This window comes from Mytilus edulis, chromosome 3 (genome assembly GCF_963676685.1).
Source record: "Mytilus edulis chromosome 3, xbMytEdul2.2, whole genome shotgun sequence".
NCBI lineage: Eukaryota > Metazoa > Mollusca > Bivalvia > Mytilida > Mytilidae > Mytilus > Mytilus edulis.
The window spans coordinates 66,782,421-66,804,688 of NC_092346.1; the positions used below are offsets into that span (position 1 = coordinate 66,782,421).

General features: G+C 34.5%; 1 protein-coding gene across 1 annotated transcript; it reads left to right on the forward strand.

Annotated features, from left to right (window-relative positions):
* Nucleotides 1-315: 315 nt before the first annotated feature.
* On the forward strand, nt 316-1,230 carry LOC139515396 (complement C1q-like protein 4). The gene is made up of 2 exons (XM_071304966.1): nt 316-580; nt 782-1,230. Exons 1-2 carry the CDS (start codon nt 316-318, stop codon nt 1,228-1,230), a joined length of 714 nt encoding a protein of 237 aa, XP_071161067.1.
* The last annotated feature ends 21,038 nt before the right edge of the window (nt 1,231-22,268 follow it).

Here is a 22,268-nt window from a genome sequence, read left to right on the forward strand (position 1 = left end):
GTGTACAAATTAGTGTAGAACATTTGAATAATCTATGTATGTCAAAGTGCCTTGAGAGAGTTCAAGCTTTAGTGTGAATGTATATGATAAGGAATGTATACGTATGTATTGTATATAGATACCAATAATACAGATAAGATGACACAAACCGATTGAATAACCTAATACCGAGTAGTACTTTACAAGACAATGCATTTGTTTCATTTGCTAGGTTTTGTAGTTATTTTATTAACGTGTGATATTTCTAGCAGTGAAGCTACTGATTATAATGACGGTTTGACTTTCAAAGATATAGTTTTGCAACTGCAAAATGCAATGGAACATCAAAATTTGCGAATAAACAATCTTGAGAAATCACTATCTTTAACTGAGAACCGTTTGTTCCAGGAACAGAAAAATTCCAAACAGCATACAGAAGCACTGGAACTTCGACTCTCAAAAATACAATACGATCTTAAAAACTGCCAAAGGATAGACCAGAGCCAACAATCTGTAGATGTGTTCTCCGAACATGGTGATCAATTAAGAAAATTTAATAATGCCAGCAAACAGCGAAGTTCGCTATCAGCAATCAGAAAAGGTAACGTTTTTTCTGCACAAAATATCGATAGATTTGAAAATTAATCAAGCATGTCTAAATATTAATTTATAAAAGGAGTGACTAGAATGGCAAAAGTGCAACAGTTGTTTTCCAAATTTTTAGAGGACAAAGCAAATTACTGCAGTATTTGTTTTATTTAGAGTATCAACATCTAAAAGTTATTAAATGCTTTCTTTTTAGAACGACTCTTAATACCAATGCCCACACCGACACCAGCGACTACAATTTCCGAAGTAGCATTTTTTGCCTACATGTCACAACCATTGACAAACCCAAGTGGAGAACATATAATCAAATTTGATGTTTTAATGCTTAATGTTGGAAACTCCTACCATCCACACACTGGGGTTTTTAATCCACCAACTTCGGGTATTTACGTCATGGCTTGGAGTTTGCGGTCAAGAATTACAGAAAGACATTCCACTGAACTTGTTGTTAACAGTGATGTGTATTCGTCAATGTATTCATATTCACATAATAACGACGACCAACACAACACAGGAATTGTTGTAGTTCATGCGAACAAGGGTGATGATATCTATGTGCGTATCAAAATGGACAAGCATGTTGGCGACATATGGAGCGATGCTTATGGAAGATCAACATTTGCTGGATGGAAAATATATTGAGTTGTAGATAATAAAGTAAATGTAATTGAGGTTCCTTCATTTTTCATTTAAATAACTTAATATATATATTTATACTTAAAACAATTAAATCATCTTTGTTGCACTAAATGCTGTTTAACAAATTATCTTGTCCTATCGTACGTTAAGCTTTTGGTTTAGACAAAAACAGTTGTAGAATTGTCGGCTTAAAACATGGTTATACATTTGGCATACAAGTAATGATTTGTTTTCGTAGTTTTTCCACTTATGCATCAGATATTGTGTTTTGAGCAATGTTCAGCAATATTCATTGAATTTTACGTTAGAATTCTAATATGCAAATGTATCGATTACGTATAGGCAACAATAGTTTACCGATGTTCAAATCTTATAAATCGCTTAAGATGACAAACCAAATTAGCAAACTAAAACTGAGGGAAAGGCATGACTTCCAAAAGTAGCGAGACCAGATACCATTTACACAAATAATCTTAAGGGTAAAATTAATCTTACGATACAAATATTTAGTTAAATTGTTAAGGAATGTTTTAAACTTACGATGAATTTTACACTGAAGATTTTTTGTGAAAAAGGTGTCAATAGGGTATTTGTCCTCTGCCATTCATACAACACCGTCATGGGCATATACTTTCATTGACCAAACCTTGTTGGTTGCACTCTTTATTTGTTTCTCTTTTTTTTTCATTACGGGACTTTGATGTTCACTGCAGATCTTTCAAAGCATCTTTTATAGTCTTAGTCAAATTATTTCCACTGATTTGAGATAAGAGTGAATTAGAGCTTGACATATTTAGAATCGCGTTCTAACATACATTTGGTTGTGTCGTTGTACAATGTATTGCTGTTTAATGGACCTATAACTCACCTTTATCGTCCTTCTCTACGCCTATATCACCTGGCTCAGTCGCTTTGTACTTCTGCGACGAGAGCAGGCATTACCAGCGACTACAGAGAAGAAAACATCACACAAGCGACAATGTGTGAGGAGATGATACCAAGCTTGCTTCCGTCCTGCGTAAAACTGTCTTAAAAGACGAAAAAGACCAGTAATAGAACGATTAACAGATAATCAGATTTCATTCGTAAAAATATCGTAAAATATCAGGCGCTCGACATGATGGAAAGCTTTTAATCACGTTATTTGTGCTCACTCGCCAGAAAAAGCTCACAGTTTGACTCGCGGATGAGATTTTACTATATTAATGTGTAGAAAACCCGATAATCTATACCGATTCCCTATTCCCTGAAAATGATTATATTGTCTTTCCTAGAAAATCTCAGGTGATATCCAGGCAGTTTACAATCTACTCCTGCAATAAAAACTGTATCGTTGATACTTTTTTTATTGTATTCAAGCAGGTTTCTTTAGATGATGATGAACCGAATCTTTCCGTTACATTAGAAGTATGAACATCACGCTCTGTTTAGTTTGTGCATACATTTATTCATCTCTATTTTCGCCGTTCTAACGATGACATGTAAAAGAGATGAAAATATTTCTGGTAGATCGATAATCATAAGTTCGGAGTTGTTCATTATTTTGTATTTCTTTTTCATTGGTATGCTATTCGTGTTGCTTTGGTTAACCTTTAAACATGCCTCTTTTCTTGGTGTGAAGACAGTTCGATTACAACTACTATTTCTATTTCTATGTCAGACCAGGCCACATTGAATTTGTCTCAATTGTTTCTCTTATTTTGAACCAAACCCAATGTCTCATCAACCGGCACTCAGTAACAATGTTTTGCCATTCTCCGATCAACAGTCAAAATGGACAACTGACAGATATTTAGAGAATACACTAATAAGACATTGTCCATTGTCGGGTTACAGTGTAGCATGAATACCATGCATTAATAAAACATTGTCCATTGTCGGGTTACAGTGTAGCATGAATGCCATGCATTGTCCATTGTCGGGTTACAGTGTAACATGAATACCATGCATTATATCTGTCGGGTTACAGTGTAGCATGAATACCATGCATTATATCGATTTTATAATTCAGCTTGATATTTATGACTTTATTAAACAACATCTGATCGAAACTTTTTCTTTCTATTTTTTGTTGTCTTTAACAGGAGGTTCATTTTTACTATAGTCTTATTATGTTCAATCGTATTTGGCATCATAACCACAAAAGTGATAAATCCTTAAAGATACCCTAACGTGAAACATTAAACACGAACTTCAAAGAAGTTTGAAATATAAACTTAATATGTTCGGACTAGAATCTGAAGATGTTTTTAATAAATTTGATTTTAAAGGTCTTTAGATCAGAAATAAACACATTTAGTATGAAATTCAAAACAGTGTAGCTGTGGCCATTGATTGACACATTAAAATCATTCATTGACTGGGACAATTTAGGTGAACGTTTGTATGTAACGACCAATGCTCACTATGTACTTTTTAAAGACACTTAAACTATGGGGTCACCAAAGGTTCTCAACACCTAAATAAAGTAATTCGAAAAATTAATCAGAAATAACACGATATTTTGATTTATATCAATTATATAAATCAAAATACAAAGGTTATTCCTGATTAATTTTTCGAATTATTTTATAATTAAAGGCGTTAAGAAACCTTTGTTGACCCCACAGTTTAAATGTCTATCGTAGGTACGTCATGAACAGTGGTTGTTACAGACAAACGTTCACGTAAATTGTCCCAGTCAATGGATGATTTTGATGGGTCAATCAATGGCCACAGCTACACTGTTTTGAATTTCATACTATTCCATATTGATAAAATTTTAGTAAGTTTTTCTATATAAATGGGAATTTCAATAAATAAGCATATTCACCTGAGGCGGAAAAAGTACATTCACCGCGCAAAACGTTGCGTGCTTTTACGTGTATAATATTGGTACTAAATTTTTGATTTACAATTGGTTTTGGTGAATAATTTCCACTACTTACGTTTTTCCCGGATTATGGAATAAAACAATTACTGTCTTTTGTTACGGTAAATATGTGGATTAATTGACTTTTGAAAAACTGATATTCACTTCGGCCGTCGGCCTTAGTGAATATCAGTTTTTTTAAAGTCAATAAAACCACATATTTACCTCACTAAAATACAGTAATTGTATAGTATTCTAAAGCAAGTTTTGGCATTACACGGGGTATGTTGTTATCGTATACTTTTAAGATTGCATGATGCTGTGCATGATTTCATATGATGAAGATATAATCTTTCGACCAGTTTAATTGAAGTCTGGCGCTTCGCATGTCAGTGACTGCTATATGTCCTTTGTAAATTAAATTCTAATTATTGTCTTTTTGCTTAGTTTCATCTGTTACAATTCCTAGCATCTGACTCGGACTTTTTCAACTGAGTTTCACTATGCATTAAGTTATCCTGGGTTAAAAAAGTTTTAGACCCCACAAATTATTCCTCATGGAAAGTTCTATTGGCAGATCACCTTGAAATGAATGGTGGAGAAAATATGTGGCATTTATCAAAATCAGCACTCAATGAAATTAAAAAAGAATTTAACCCTTTTTGGCAAAATGTAATTTCATCATGGGCCTCACTGTGTGAACCTCTGACCACAGCCCCAAGTGATATCTTGTCTCAACCATTGTTTTTAAATGAAAATATTATGATTGATGGAAAAACAGCTTTTTATAAAAGTTGGATACAGAATAATGTATTTTTCATAAATGATCTCATTAAGGAAAATGGAGAATTTTACAATTATGATGAATTTATTAGAAATTATAATATAAAAACAACTTTCTTGGAGTTCTATGGACTAATGTTGGCTCTTCCAAAGGAATGGAAGAATATTATTCATTCTCAAGTATTTCTCAAACTAAATACTGTCAGTCACAAAATTGTTACCGCCATAAAAACAGTTGATAAAGTATCAAAACATTTGTATAAAATTTTTCTAGATAAAATAAAGGAAACCCCATCACGCATACAAGAGAAATGGAAAATAAAATTGGGAATAGATATTGTGGCCGAAGAATGGAATTATTTTTTTAGTCTTCCTTTACTTATAACTGAAGCTCCCACATTAAGGGCATTTCAATACAGATTACTCCATAGAATTCTAGGAACAAATATTTTACTTATGAAGTGTAAATATAGTGAAACAGAACTGTGCACTTTTTGTACAGAAACTCAAGAAACATACATACACCTCTTTTTTGAATGTAGATACGTTCGAACATTCTGGCTTAATTTTTTTCAAAAGTTAGAAGATATATGTAATGTAATCTTTCTCCCAACCTTATCAAGTATAATCTTGGGTGTTAAATATCACCTATTTAAAGATATTCTTAATACATGTATTCTGATATTGAAGAGATATGTTTATTTATGTAGAGTTAGATTTACAGTCCCATCTGTTGCTGAAGCAATTGAATGGCTTAACTATTATTATAGGGTTGACATGGTCTCTATGAATTTGTGCTCTACCAATAAAGCAAAAAGAATAAAAGAAAAATGGTCAAACATTAATAATATTATTAAAAAATTGAGCTCAATGCAGATGTACTCTGTATTCTGTTATTTGACTTTGTACAATGTATTTTATAATTTATAACAAGTATGGTTAACCATATGTTTAGGATTTATAGCAGAATAATTTGTTTGTACATCTTTATTTGTAGATGAGATTTGAAAATGATATGAAAATAATAAAATATATATTACAAAAAAAAGAGTTTCACTATGCATATTGATGTGTTTATTTTTTTATTCCATATTGGCTAGTGATTTTTAAAGAGGGTTAAATCTTACAAACCATGTCTTGCCCGGTCGCATTCTTGTTCATGTCCCAATTCGGTAACCTCTGACATTTGGGTCTGTGTGATTTTAATTTGTGTTATTTTCTATGTTTCGGATTTAGTTTTTTGTCATTTTGTTGAACTAGTATACATTATTGTTCAGAAACCAGCTGTAGCCCACTCTTTTTGCGATGTTCGCTTCTTTAAAGACCCATTGGTGGCCTTGTGCCCTGTTCTGCTTGTTTGTCGGGTTGTTGTCGCTTTGGCACATTCCATAGTTCTAATCCCAAATCTATTCACTTAAAATTAATCACAATGACGGATTTTTTCATTTTGTCCTATTTTGATGTCACTGCAACCTTTTTTTTGGAAAATACAATTTTAGAAAGACTGACTGAATTAACTCCTATGTTGTTGAAAAAGGACACGTGAACGTTTCGTTGATTTATTTTTAGGAGACCCTTAAGCATTGTCATATATAGATACGAAAAATACACTGCACGTCGTTTGAAAACTAAACAATATTGATGCCAACATCAGATACGTTAATGATATTATACAAATAAACCGGGAGTATTTAATTGAAATTGAAAAACATTGATTTTGAAATTTCAATCTGCTAACCGAGTCCTTATGATAAGCGTTGTTGTTAGAGTCTGATATATTTACTAACAATTAAATATAGAAAACATTGAAAGTAAAGGTAAACATCATTACCTTCATACACAGTACAGTAATTATGTAAATTCCACTTCTTCTGAGGTAGTATTGTAAGCACTTTATCATCACTATGTTTAAACATGATGAGGTCAATGTTTGTATTGACAGTTTCCTAAGTGTTTGATCCACACCGGGCTGAAGTACGTTCACTATTCACTTTTCACTTTTTACTATTCAAAATAGATGAACAGAGAATAGTGGTGTTTTTTGCACTATTCACTATTTAAGTTTATTCAAATTGAATAACTTTAATATCTTTCATTGTATGTCCTGACTATATAAAAAGAAGATGTTGTATGATTGCCATTGAGACAACACTCCACAATAGAGTAAATTACACAGAAATTACCAGCTACAGGTCATTGTACAGCCTTCAACTATGAGCACAGCTCATACCACATAGTTAGTCACCGAATACTAACGGCCTAATTAATTTACAAAAAATGAACGAAAAACAATAAGGTATTTAACACAGCAAAAACCGACAACCACTTGGTTACACGCTCCTTACTTGGGAAAGGTACATGTACATACATGTATACAGAATGTGGCGGGGGTTAAACATATGGTCCGAGACCATAATTGTCGTCCCTTGATTTTCGAACATATTCCCTAGTGTTGATAGTGGGTTATTAATTTATTTATTTTTTTATTTAACATGCCATTAATTTTTTTTACCCCTTCCAAATTTATTTCTCCATGTTTAATGCCTCAAATTGCAAGTAGGGGTGAAATTACACTGTAAAAAGAATTGGGTCCAGAATTTTAAAGGAAAGTAGTGATTTGATCCTGCTGGAAAACGTTTAAAATTAGCATTTCGGAAGCTGTCAAAAGATTTCAAGACGCCCTAAACATAAAATTGTCCATATTTTGAGTTAGAGCCGATGAAGTTTTCAATAATTTTGATATAATTTGTCCCAAAAGTAGTACAACACACTGTAAAAATTTCATTGAGAAAGCGCAGGTGGGATTTTTTTAATTTTCATTTATGTTCTAAAAGAAATGCACTTCGAAATAGTTGTGGTCTCGGACCATATTAGCGGGACCCAAACCTTCCCCAACCTAGGACAGTGGTGAAACAGTGCAACATAAGAACGAACTATAAAAATCATTTGTGTAAGGCTAAACTCATCGAATGAATATAAATAGAAATACATGTAACAAAAAAACATAGAGTAATCGTGGACGGATATACTTGTACATCCCAACAACAAAAAGACACTAAGTACAGTTCTTAGAGTACTCGCAGCTACTGACAGCTAGTTCAAAGCCAATAACAACTAACAAAAAAAGCATACATCTAAGACTTTAATGATTATCAATCATTTCACATCCAACATAGATTTAATGTAAAGACATCATGAACAGTCCGAGAAAATCATGACCTTGTATTGTACAGAAATCGACAGATTGAAGATCCATGAAAGGGTAGATGTATTTGACAATAATATTTCGTTTTCTTTTAATTTACTGACCACAAAATCAACATAAATAACAATAAAAACAATGTTCAAAGATCTGATGACGATTTTGAATTGGTTACCTTTTAGAATACGTTTATTTCAAGCTCGGAATTTCGGGATTGATCCTTTCAGGATCTGGGAATTCTTTAATCGAATTTTGGGTTGTCTGATTTCATTTTCTTTAAATTCGGGACCTCGGGATTTCATGTTTTAAAGTCCGGGATTTTGGGATCAGGACCACTCTTCCGTCCTCTTGTATACTACTGTTGCCTTTATTTGTGTAATAATTTTTAGAATTCGACGGATAAAAATTCTATCAGCTTAAAACGTGGAGGGCTAAAATTATATGGTATTAATTAAGGTATGCAGCGATAGGATGTATATAAGTATTGCCCCTTTTATTTATCAATTGTATCTAAAATCCACTTTGATCAATGATACATGTATAATACATTTTATGCATAGCTACAAGCTTACGGTACAATTGTCGCACTGAAGTTGTAACATATATTTCGTAAAGGGGAAAAGGGGGGGGGTAAACTTTTATTCATCAAGCATTAATCTTATCATTTATTTTCCCAGCATTACTATATCGGGTTGTCCCCACCAAATGAAATCCGCCGGCTGAACGGTACACCTTACCTTGTGTCAGGGGAGGGCAGTTGGCGTGGATTTTTATACTTTTTTTTGTTGGTGGATACTTCCCAGGAGGGATCACTTGTTAATGTTAGTACTATGGTTGTCTTCGAGGGTTTCTTTATTGATGAACATGATGTTGATTTACCTTCTCTCGTTTGCTACGTTCTCCTACGGTTCTTGTAAATAGAATGATGTCTGGACCTCTGGGGACTACATGTCGTTGTTATGGACTGGCTTGGCAGCGAGAGTGGGACTCGCGCCTTCTTACCCTTTTTAATGAAATAAAAAAGACAACTCAATTTGCTGGTAGGAACAAGGATTGTAATGTACGGGCAGTAGACTTATATTTTCTTTTATAGTTACTATTCATTACCCGACATTCATGTTCCCAGCCGAGATTGAGCTTCTTTTGCAAACAATGCAATTTTATGCCAAAATATTAATTGCTTCATAATATGCAAAATTTATTTGTTTTTGAAAAACGTTAGGATTATTATTTCTTAAATCAAATAGAATAATATTTTCTGATCTTTAATATAATTGATAATTAAAGATTTGTTAAATTTTAATTTGTATCTTGTATACGTCAATCTTCGTATCTAAACTTTTTGATTGGTAATGTATGTACTTTGCGCCTGTCCCAAGTCAGGATCCTCTGGCCTTTATTAGTCTTGTATTATTTTAATTTTAGTTTCTTCTGTACAATTTGGAAATTAGTATGGCGTTCATTATCACTGAACTAGTATATATTTGTTTAGGGGCCAGTTGAAGGACGCCTCCGGGTGCGGGAATTTCTCGCTACATTGAAGACCTGTTGGTGACCTTCTGTTGTTGTTTTTTTCTATGGTCGGGTTGTTGTCTCTTTGGCACATTCCCCATTTCCATTCTCCATTTTATTTTACTGAATATTCATGATGCTGTAGTATCTACAAATTCTGTGAATATGGTTATAACCTTAGATTTAATAGCAATTTCTCATACATCTGTCCGACAATTTACTGACCTCATAACAACTTTCTCTAAGCGTGCCAAATAACTTATTTCATGAGATACTTTACTTGTATTATTATTGACCATCTTGCAGCTATGATAAAGTTCGTTATTCCTACGAATCTGTATTTATTTTACTTGTTTATTCTCTTCTGATTTATTTGAAATTTATATCCAATTTACTTTTAATTATCTTTATAAACAATAAATATATACTATTGTTTTACTAAGATCTACTCTATTTCAATTTCTAATTATTTCTAAAAACGTCCTAAATCCTTTCATAACATTACCCCCTTTTTAAGTTTGAAATCTCCTGATTTCATTTTGTTCTGCATGTTTGGTTTGAATCTAAATTTAATCTTTGAATCTAAATTTAATCTTTGAATCTTATCAATTGTGATTAATTCTATATTTCCTATTAATTGTTTTTACAATAAATGAAATAAGAATACATATACATACACAAAAATATATGAAGATGGCACAATAAAAATAATAATATAACAATCAATCAAACGGTGCCAATCCTCTTCTGCAGAACAAAAGTGCACCTGTAAAACATTAGAGATCTGTCTTTGGATGTACTCCAACACGCGAAAATAAGTCATATGGAGATCTGTGTCTTATATACTCCATATGTAAGGGAATAAAAGAAATACTCTCTCTCTCTCTCTCTCTCTCTCTCTCTCTCTCTCTCTCTCTCTCTCTCTCTCTCTCTCTTTAAGTTATTAAACTATTATAGTGAATCAAAACTAACATGGTTGTTATAAAGTTAATATTACACATGTTTATACTTCTTTTTTTATTATTATATATTTGATTATATAAGATCGGATTTGATTGTTTAAATTCTACCAGATTTTTATAATTTTTACATTGTTTTTTATCCATTTTTTTCTTTTTTTGTTTTACTTCAATGTTTTGTGTTCTTTCTTTCTTTTTTATCATTATTATTTTAAATTCGTTTACTTCTCTACTCTCCTTTGTGTGCGTTAGAACTGTAACAAAATCTGTTTAACATTACTCTTATTACCCTTGCCAGGCCTACAATTTAGAATGATACAAGTTAGGATCAGTTAACTTCAAAATTATAAACAATATAACGTTTTCGGCAGAAAGTAATTTGTCACGGTTAAAGTCTTCCTCTTAGACAGCTCTATAAATGAATGAGATAGTAATCGATGTTTACTATCGTCCTTTTTTATTCTTATTCTTAAACGTTCCGTCAATTGTACCAAGTATTCCGAGTGAATTTGCCTTTTTCCAGATTTTAATTATTCAATTTTTTTTTTAAAGATTTGTCACTTCAAACCACGTGTTCTTATTTGATTTATCGTTATTAGACATTTGCGGAAACTGTTATACACCTACGATTAGGATTACAATTACACTTACAGGTACCATTTAAATCTTGGGTCGTTTCAAAACAAAGACTAACTCCTGTGATGTTTTCTATAGCTGAACAACGGGATTTCTACGAAATATCTGTAAAAATGGCTTCTTGGCAGCTTGAGGTGGAATCTAGACAACTCGGACCAGTTTGAAACACTTGTCAGACCAGTAGCTTTTCGTGGTTTTTACGTTTAATATAATTTTTGTTTGTTTTTGTCTGGATTTGTTTTCCTCTCAGTTTCCCCTAACCTACCATCTTAGCTAACTGTGACAACTTGTCAGTTTGATGAATTTCATTAAGTTCTGTTACTATAAATTGTTTTATGACGGCCTAACGAGATCAATAAGAAATATAAAACAACAGATATCTTTCAATGCAATTAAAATATAAAGCATATATATATATATATATATATATATATATATATATATACAACTCGTCTAAACATCAACCCAACAATGTTAGATCTGTAAATTTGCCTTCGCAAATTTTTGGTTCTTCCCTCGCCGGGATTCGAACCCATGCTTCTGTGATATCGTGACACCAAATCGCCTGCACTGCAGCCGTCCCGCTAGACCACACGACCACCTGGGCTCTCAAAAAAAGAGCTTTCGGTGGCCATATGTTACCTTTCCACGTCAGTTTTAATCTAGCGGCGTACTACAGTACATGATATATAAGGCATGAAGATGTTATTGTTACAGATCAGCTAAATTATCTATAGTAAAGGATCCTACAAATTAATGTAAGATACAGTCACAGAAAATAATTATATTCATAAGTACGTCTGAGTCAGTGACAACCCTACAACAGATGTATCCATCGGATCGCCATCAATGATGGTGATACATGGCTGTGTACATAATGTATATACAACTCGTCTAAACATCAACCCAACAATGTTAGATCTGTAAATTTGCCTTCGCAAATTTTTGGTTCTTCCCTCGCCGGGATTCGAACCCATGCTTCTGTGATATCGTGACACCAAATCGCCTGCACTGCAGCCGTCCCGCTAGACCACACGACCACCTGGGCTCTCAAAAAAAGAGCTTTCGGTGGCCATATGTTACCTTTCCACGTCAGTTTTAATCTAGCGGCGTACTACAGTACATGATATATAAGGCATGAAGATGTTATTGTTACAGATCAGCTAAATTATCTATAGTAAAGGATCCTACAAATTAATGTAAGATACAGTCACAGAAAATAATTATATTCATAAGTACGTCTGAGTCAGTGACAACCCTACAACAGATGTATCCATCGGATCGCCATCAATGATGGTGATACATGGCTGTGTACATAATGTATATACAACTCGTCTAAACATCAACCCAACAATGTTAGATCTGTAAATTTGCCTTCGCAAATTTTTGGTTCTTCCCTCGCCGGGATTCGAACCCATGCTTCTGTGATATCGTGACACCAAATCGCCTGCACTGCAGCCGTCCCGCTAGACCACACGACCACCTGGGCTCTCAAAAAAAGAGCTTTCGGTGGCCATATGTTACCTTTCCACGTCAGTTTTAATCTAGCGGCGTACTACAGTACATGATATATAAGGCATGAAGATGTTATTGTTACAGATCAGCTAAATTATCTATAGTAAAGGATCCTACAAATTAATGTAAGATACAGTCACAGAAAATAATTATATTCATAAGTACGTCTGAGTCAGTGACAACCCTACAACAGATGTATCCATCGGATCGCCATCAATGATGGTGATACATGGCTGTGTACATAATGTATATACAACTCGTCTAAACATCAACCCAACAATGTTAGATCTGTAAATTTGCCTTCGCAAATTTTTGGTTCTTCCCTCGCCGGGATTCGAACCCATGCTTCTGTGATATCGTGACACCAAATCGCCTGCACTGCAGCCGTCCCGCTAGACCACACGACCACCTGGGCTCTCAAAAAAAGAGCTTTCGGTGGCCATATGTTACCTTTCCACGTCAGTTTTAATCTAGCGGCGTACTACAGTACATGATATATAAGGCATGAAGATGTTATTGTTACAGATCAGCTAAATTATCTATAGTAAAGGATCCTACAAATTAATGTAAGATACAGTCACAGAAAATAATTATATTCATAAGTACGTCTGAGTCAGTGACAACCCTACAACAGATGTATCCATCGGATCGCCATCAATGATGGTGATACATGGCTGTGTACATAATGTATATACAACTCGTCTAAACATCAACCCAACAATGTTAGATCTGTAAATTTGCCTTCGCAAATTTTTGGTTCTTCCCTCGCCGGGATTCGAACCCATGCTTCTGTGATATCGTGACACCAAATCGCCTGCACTGCAGCCGTCCCGCTAGACCACACGACCACCTGGGCTCTCAAAAAAAGAGCTTTCGGTGGCCATATGTTACCTTTCCACGTCAGTTTTAATCTAGCGGCGTACTACAGTACATGATATATAAGGCATGAAGATGTTATTGTTACAGATCAGCTAAATTATCTATAGTAAAGGATCCTACAAATTAATGTAAGATACAGTCACAGAAAATAATTATATTCATAAGTACGTCTGAGTCAGTGACAACCCTACAACAGATGTATCCATCGGATCGCCATCAATGATGGTGATACATGGCTGTGTACATAATGTATATACAACTCGTCTAAACATCAACCCAACAATGTTAGATCTGTAAATTTGCCTTCGCAAATTTTTGGTTCTTCCCTCGCCGGGATTCGAACCCATGCTTCTGTGATATCGTGACACCAAATCGCCTGCACTGCAGCCGTCCCGCTAGACCACACGACCACCTGGGCTCTCAAAAAAAGAGCTTTCGGTGGCCATATGTTACCTTTCCACGTCAGTTTTAATCTAGCGGCGTACTACAGTACATGATATATAAGGCATGAAGATGTTATTGTTACAGATCAGCTAAATTATCTATAGTAAAGGATCCTACAAATTAATGTAAGATACAGTCACAGAAAATAATTATATTCATAAGTACGTCTGAGTCAGTGACAACCCTACAACAGATGTATCCATCGGATCGCCATCAATGATGGTGATACATGGCTGTGTACATAATGTATATACAACTCGTCTAAACATCAACCCAACAATGTTAGATCTGTAAATTTGCCTTCGCAAATTTTTGGTTCTTCCCTCGCCGGGATTCGAACCCATGCTTCTGTGATATCGTGACACCAAATCGCCTGCACTGCAGCCGTCCCGCTAGACCACACGACCACCTGGGCTCTCAAAAAAAGAGCTTTCGGTGGCCATATGTTACCTTTCCACGTCAGTTTTAATCTAGCGGCGTACTACAGTACATGATATATAAGGCATGAAGATGTTATTGTTACAGATCAGCTAAATTATCTATAGTAAAGGATCCTACAAATTAATGTAAGATACAGTCACAGAAAATAATTATATTCATAAGTACGTCTGAGTCAGTGACAACCCTACAACAGATGTATCCATCGGATCGCCATCAATGATGGTGATACATGGCTGTGTACATAATGTATATACAACTCGTCTAAACATCAACCCAACAATGTTAGATCTGTAAATTTGCCTTCGCAAATTTTTGGTTCTTCCCTCGCCGGGATTCGAACCCATGCTTCTGTGATATCGTGACACCAAATCGCCTGCACTGCAGCCGTCCCGCTAGACCACACGACCACCTGGGCTCTCAAAAAAAGAGCTTTCGGTGGCCATATGTTACCTTTCCACGTCAGTTTTAATCTAGCGGCGTACTACAGTACATGATATATAAGGCATGAAGATGTTATTGTTACAGATCAGCTAAATTATCTATAGTAAAGGATCCTACAAATTAATGTAAGATACAGTCACAGAAAATAATTATATTCATAAGTACGTCTGAGTCAGTGACAACCCTACAACAGATGTATCCATCGGATCGCCATCAATGATGGTGATACATGGCTGTGTACATAATGTATATACAACTCGTCTAAACATCAACCCAACAATGTTAGATCTGTAAATTTGCCTTCGCAAATTTTTGGTTCTTCCCTCGCCGGGATTCGAACCCATGCTTCTGTGATATCGTGACACCAAATCGCCTGCACTGCAGCCGTCCCGCTAGACCACACGACCACCTGGGCTCTCAAAAAAAGAGCTTTCGGTGGCCATATGTTACCTTTCCACGTCAGTTTTAATCTAGCGGCGTACTACAGTACATGATATATAAGGCATGAAGATGTTATTGTTACAGATCAGCTAAATTATCTATAGTAAAGGATCCTACAAATTAATGTAAGATACAGTCACAGAAAATAATTATATTCATAAGTACGTCTGAGTCAGTGACAACCCTACAACAGATGTATCCATCGGATCGCCATCAATGATGGTGATACATGGCTGTGTACATAATGTATATACAACTCGTCTAAACATCAACCCAACAATGTTAGATCTGTAAATTTGCCTTCGCAAATTTTTGGTTCTTCCCTCGCCGGGATTCGAACCCATGCTTCTGTGATATCGTGACACCAAATCGCCTGCACTGCAGCCGTCCCGCTAGACCACACGACCACCTGGGCTCTCAAAAAAAGAGCTTTCGGTGGCCATATGTTACCTTTCCACGTCAGTTTTAATCTAGCGGCGTACTACAGTACATGATATATAAGGCATGAAGATGTTATTGTTACAGATCAGCTAAATTATCTATAGTAAAGGATCCTACAAATTAATGTAAGATACAGTCACAGAAAATAATTATATTCATAAGTACGTCTGAGTCAGTGACAACCCTACAACAGATGTATCCATCGGATCGCCATCAATGATGGTGATACATGGCTGTGTACATAATGTATATACAACTCGTCTAAACATCAACCCAACAATGTTAGATCTGTAAATTTGCCTTCGCAAATTTTTGGTTCTTCCGCCGCTAGATTAAAACTGACGTGGAAAGGTAACATATGGCCACCGAAAGCTCTTTTTTTGAGAGCCCAGGTGGTCGTGTGGTCTAGCGGGACGGCTGCAGTGCAGGCGATTTGGTGTCACGATATCACAGAAGCATGGGTTCGAATCCCGGCGAGGGAAGAACCAAAAATTTGCGAAGGCAAATTTACAGATCTAACATTGTTGGGTTGATGTTTAGACGAGTTGTATATACATTATGTACACAGCCATGTATCACCATCATTGATGGCGATCCGATGGATACATCTGTTGTAGGGTTGTCACTGACTCAGACGTACTTATGAATATAATTATTTTCTGTGACTGTATCTTACATTAATTTGTAGGATCCTTTACTATAGATAATTTAGCTGATCTGTAACAATAACATCTTCATGCCTTATATATCATGTACTGTAGTACGCCGCTAGATTAAAACTGACGTGGAAAGGTAACATATGGCCACCGAAAGCTCTTTTTTTGAGAGCCCAGGTGGTCGTGTGGTCTAGCGGGACGGCTGCAGTGCAGGCGATTTGGTGTCACGATATCACAGAAGCATGGGTTCGAATCCCGGCGAGGGAAGAACCAAAAATTTGCGAAGGCAAATTTACAGATCTAACATTGTTGGGTTGATGTTTAGACGAGTTGTATATACATTATGTACACAGCCATGTATCACCATCATTGATGGCGATCCGATGGATACATCTGTTGTAGGGTTGTCACTGACTCAGACGTACTTATGAATATAATTATTTTCTGTGACTGTATCTTACATTAATTTGTAGGATCCTTTACTATAGATAATTTAGCTGATCTGTAACAATAACATCTTCATGCCTTATATATCATGTACTGTAGTACGCCGCTAGATTAAAACTGACGTGGAAAGGTAACATATGGCCACCGAAAGCTCTTTTTTTGAGAGCCCAGGTGGTCGTGTGGTCTAGCGGGACGGCTGCAGTGCAGGCGATTTGGTGTCACGATATCACAGAAGCATGGGTTCGAATCCCGGCGAGGGAAGAACCAAAAATTTGCGAAGGCAAATTTACAGATCTAACATTGTTGGGTTGATGTTTAGACGAGTTGTATATACATTATGTACACAGCCATGTATCACCATCATTGATGGCGATCCGATGGATACATCTGTTGTAGGGTTGTCACTGACTCAGACGTACTTATGAATATAATTATTTTCTGTGACTGTATCTTACATTAATTTGTAGGATCCTTTACTATAGATAATTTAGCTGATCTGTAACAATAACATCTTCATGCCTTATATATCATGTACTGTAGTACGCCGCTAGATTAAAACTGACGTGGAAAGGTAACATATGGCCACCGAAAGCTCTTTTTTTGAGAGCCCAGGTGGTCGTGTGGTCTAGCGGGACGGCTGCAGTGCAGGCGATTTGGTGTCACGATATCACAGAAGCATGGGTTCGAATCCCGGCGAGGGAAGAACCAAAAATTTGCGAAGGCAAATTTACAGATCTAACATTGTTGGGTTGATGTTTAGACGAGTTGTATATACATTATGTACACAGCCATGTATCACCATCATTGATGGCGATCCGATGGATACATCTGTTGTAGGGTTGTCACTGACTCAGACGTATATATATATATATATATATATATAGTATATTCTTCTTTACATTTACGAGCCCGTGTTGTAATAAATGATCCTTGAAATCTTTCAAGATGGTTGAAATGCCTTATTGTGGTTTGTCAAATTATCCTTATTTGTCAGAGGTGTCAATCATTTAATTTAAAACGTTACCGTTATAATAATTGGAAAACATATATCATGATTCGTCAAAATCAGTTGATTTTTTTTTTATCGTCATCGAGAAATGAACAATATGTTTCTTTGCGGAGTTTTTGTGGACTTTTATTTGTATTTTCGTCGTTTTAATTTTGTCCACGGTGGGGTCTTTTTCCCCCCTGATTTATGGGTTCTAAATGCCCCTTTTCATCGTTTTCTTTAAAAAAAAAAAAAAAAAAAAAAAAAAGTAACTTGAGTTGCATTAAACATATATCAAGCATTTCAAAGTATAGATCCCCAAGAATTTCGTTTAAATATTCTTAAAGCACCCAAGTTGTCTTTTAAAGTACGCGGATGTCTGTGAACCCAAATTTAGATTTATTGCAAGTCAAAGCACGTAAGTTGTCTTTTAAAGTACACGGATGCTAGCTGTGAACCCAATTTTAGATTTATTGCAAATCAAAGCATCCAAGTTGTTTTTTTAAAGTACACGGATGTATGTGAACCCATGCAATTCAAGATTTTTCTTAAACGATGATTTTTTTTTATATTTCTTTAAATATAAACATGATAAATTAGTAATTTGTTATCACATAAAATTATGTTACTTCATTCTTGACTTAAATGCTCTTTGCTTGTATAGATATTTGAATGCACACGAATATTAAGTGGATCCGAATCTTAATCAAACACATAACACATCATTTATAACGAGATATTTTCATATTTCATTAGGAATAAATTATAAGCTGATATTTAAAAAAAAATCGCCAACGCGTTATTTACTACGTCAAAAACACGTCAAAAACAGTATAAAAATACCGTTTATATTATTTGGCAAGATTTGAACGTTTTTGTTAAAACAAACATTCGCTGTTTAAGTCGTTTAGGAAGCATTTGTTTGTAGATACAAAAGTGTTATCGTATAAAAGACGAACGACACCTTTTTACAATATACCGCTTGATTTTTTAAAGCGATTTAAACTATTAATACGGAAAATGAATAAATTATAAGTGTATTTCACGCATTATATGCTTTTCCCTGGATTCACATTTGTTGTGACCATACGTTTCTGCATTTGTGTGTCGTCAAAAAGACTTTACATGATGAAAATATTATTTTTTTATTTTACTATGTATCTCAATTGGGATTTTTTTTTTTATTTTGAGAGGACCCCTTGTTTTTCGTCAACTTTAATCGTAAGTCTAAGTGTAATCATAGGTATAGACCTAGTTTCCGCAAATGTCTATTACTAGACCTTTTCAACATCTCTCGACACCGACTAATGACACCTACAGTTTACAGGTAAAATGGATGGGTCGTCTCAAAGACAAAAACCTTCATGATTATCAATACGTTACATATTGGATTGGCGCCCGCCGCGGTTATATACTGTCTTGACTATATAGCTTCATAATACATGTCAACCAAATAGATAAATAAATATATGTATCTGTCATAAAGTTTTCTTATTTTGTATGTATTTACACGACATTTCATGTTGAATTGATTAAAACAAATACGTACAGCAACCATTCTGCATCCTGGTCCGCTTCTCTTCAATTTTATGATTATGTGAGTCTTTTACCAAATATTTGCCGCAAGTTAATAACGATTAATTTGTTGGTGTAAAATTTAAAGCTTTGATGAAATTTTCCAAAATTTATAAAAAAAAGAAGTAAATACTGGACTGTCCGTATGTCCGTACAACACTTGTGAACACGACCAAATTGGCATTTTTCAACCGGTCTTCACCTTAGTTGATGTACATATTCAATTTCTGGATGGATAATCACATATAGATTTTGAAGGTTTAAGGAAAATATCACATCTATTTTGATTTTTTTTATCAACGGCGGACTTCTCCGCCTCAAGATATTTTATTAGAGTTGATGTTTTCATGATGAATTTTGAAGAAAAAAAAATATAATTGAATTCTCGTTTTAATGTTACAACATCTAAGCAGTACATATTTTTTTTTTACATACATGCGTATATGGAATTTATATTTCAAGTTGTTAGTTAACACTATAAAGCTCGTTGACATTGCAAAATCAATATGGTCAGTGCTAAGCAGGGGCTTGGAGACCAACGGCTGATGTCCCGAAAACAACATACCTTGTCCCTTCGTCATAGTGTGCTTCCCCTGTTCCTGAAAATGACCTTTTGGATTCTTACAAAAAGTTGATACACTGTCATTGCTGTATTTTGTTTTATTTTCACCGGGTCAGAATGTGTTTCTCTATATCCAATTTGCGGAACAAAGTTTTGTACCTTTTTCAGTTCTTTTTTTTCGTACTTTATATTTTTTTTTTTTATCTCATCCATGACCATACAGAAGGGATGTTTTGGATCAAAATAAGGAGAAATGCATTTCCCGGAGGACTGTGTTCTCCTTAGAGACAAAGTTTATCCAAATCGTCATCCTTTAGTTACACCCTTTACAACACCTCAAATTAGTCGTAAGCCATAACATTTAAAAAAAAAAGCAAATTTAATAGCGTGATTGGTGAATACAGAATAATTCGAGTGGAACACCAAATTGGTGAATTAAAAATATACAAAGTATTGAGTACATTATGGAGGCACCAAAGGCCAAAACTAACAGACACTTTGGAAACATGTGCCGCCTTTGTCAACGGACATAATACATTGTTTAATTGAATTTTAACTACAATTAGGCATGCTTTGTTCTTTTCATTTTCCAAATTCCACCAGGACAGCTAGAACGTCAACATATCAAAAGATAAACTATAAAAAAATCATGTTATTTGGACTAGGTAGGAAAGTTGTATCATTGTCAATGAAAGTAGTAAAATCAATAATGATTTCATTTATTTTTATTTTTGAGACGACCCTTCACATTTTACCTGTCGTAGTCGTTCTCAACTGTAGGTGTCGAGAGATGTTGAAAAGGTCTACTACTAGACCTTTTCAACAACTCTCTACACCTACAGTTGAGAACGACTACGACAGGTAAAATTTGAGGGGTCGTCTCACAAAATAAAAAAGTGAGATCATTATTGATTTTTTCCTTTCATTGACAATGATACAACTTTCCTACAGAGTCCAAATGACATGTATATTTTAATTTATTATAAAGAAAACGATGTACTTTAAGTCACATTTCATCTTTTTAGAAGTTGAGCTTCTAGCTCCAAAACCTCCCTTAATATGTGTGAACATAGATGAGATAAAAAAAAAATGATCTTAAGTACGAAAAAAATTGAAACAGGTACAAAACCAAACTATGTACCGGAATTTGGATATAGAGAAACAAATTGTGACCCGGTGAAAACAAAACATAATGTAGCAATGACAGTGTATAAATGAAATCAACGAAAATTGATCAACTCCTTGTAAGAAACCCAAAGGTCATTTTCAGGAACGGGGGAAGGACACTACGACGAAGGGACAAGGTATGTTGTTTTTTGGGGTCCATAAAGATTTTGCAATGTCAACAAGCTCTATAGTATAAGCTAACAACTTGAAATATAAATTTAATTCCACACGCAGGTATGTACAAAAAAAATGCACTGCGTAAATGTTGAAACATAGAAACGAGAAATCAATTATATTGTTTTTTTTTTCAAAATTCATCATGAAAAACATCAACTCTAATAATATATCATGAAGCGGAGAAGTCCGTCGTTGAAAAAAATAAGGGAGTTCGATTCTCAGTTTCAAAATAATTAACTTTTCAAAACACTAGTTTATATTGATAGGGGATAAATAAATTAATCAAAAGAGAAAAAATATATATATATACACGTATATATATGTCAATGTGCTTGTTTTCGAGATATTAGCAAGTTTTGGCGGGAAAATATTCTCTCTTGACTTTTCATAGCTTTATCATTCAATTTGACTAGTTTAAGTTCTCAAAACTATTATAAAATAGTTAAAATTTTATAAGACTTTTACAGATGGCTTATAATTATACATGTATAAGATTTATAAAAAGAAAAATGGGGGTCAATTGGCAAAATTGTTTAAGGCATTCAAATAGATAAAACCAGAGGATTCCGCAAATCTGACAAAAATTCCAAAACATGACAAGCGAACTCCCTTAATAATCATTATGTGATTAACCCTCTAGAAATTGAATATGTATGTACATCAACTAAGGTGAAGATCGTTTAAAAAACACCAAGTTTTTCGTGTTCACATGTGTGATACGGACGGACGGACAGTCCAGTAATTATTTTTCATAAATTTTGAAAAATTTCATAAAACCAATTACACCAACAAATTTACCGTTATTGGCGTGCGGCAAATATTTGGTGAAAGGCTCACATAATCATAAAATTGAAGGGATGCAGAATGATTGCAGTATTTTTTTTTTAATCAATTCAACATGAAATGTCGTGTAAATACATACAA

Excerpts from the sequence above, each read along its gene's own strand:
- LOC139515396 (XM_071304966.1), top strand. The coding sequence starts at position 316 with ATGGAACATCAAAATTTGCGAATAAACAATCTTGAGAAATCACTATCT. Across the intron at positions 581-781 it reads GCTATCAGCAATCAGAAAAG|AACGACTCTTAATACCAATG; the intron begins GTAACGTTTTTT and ends CTTTCTTTTTAG.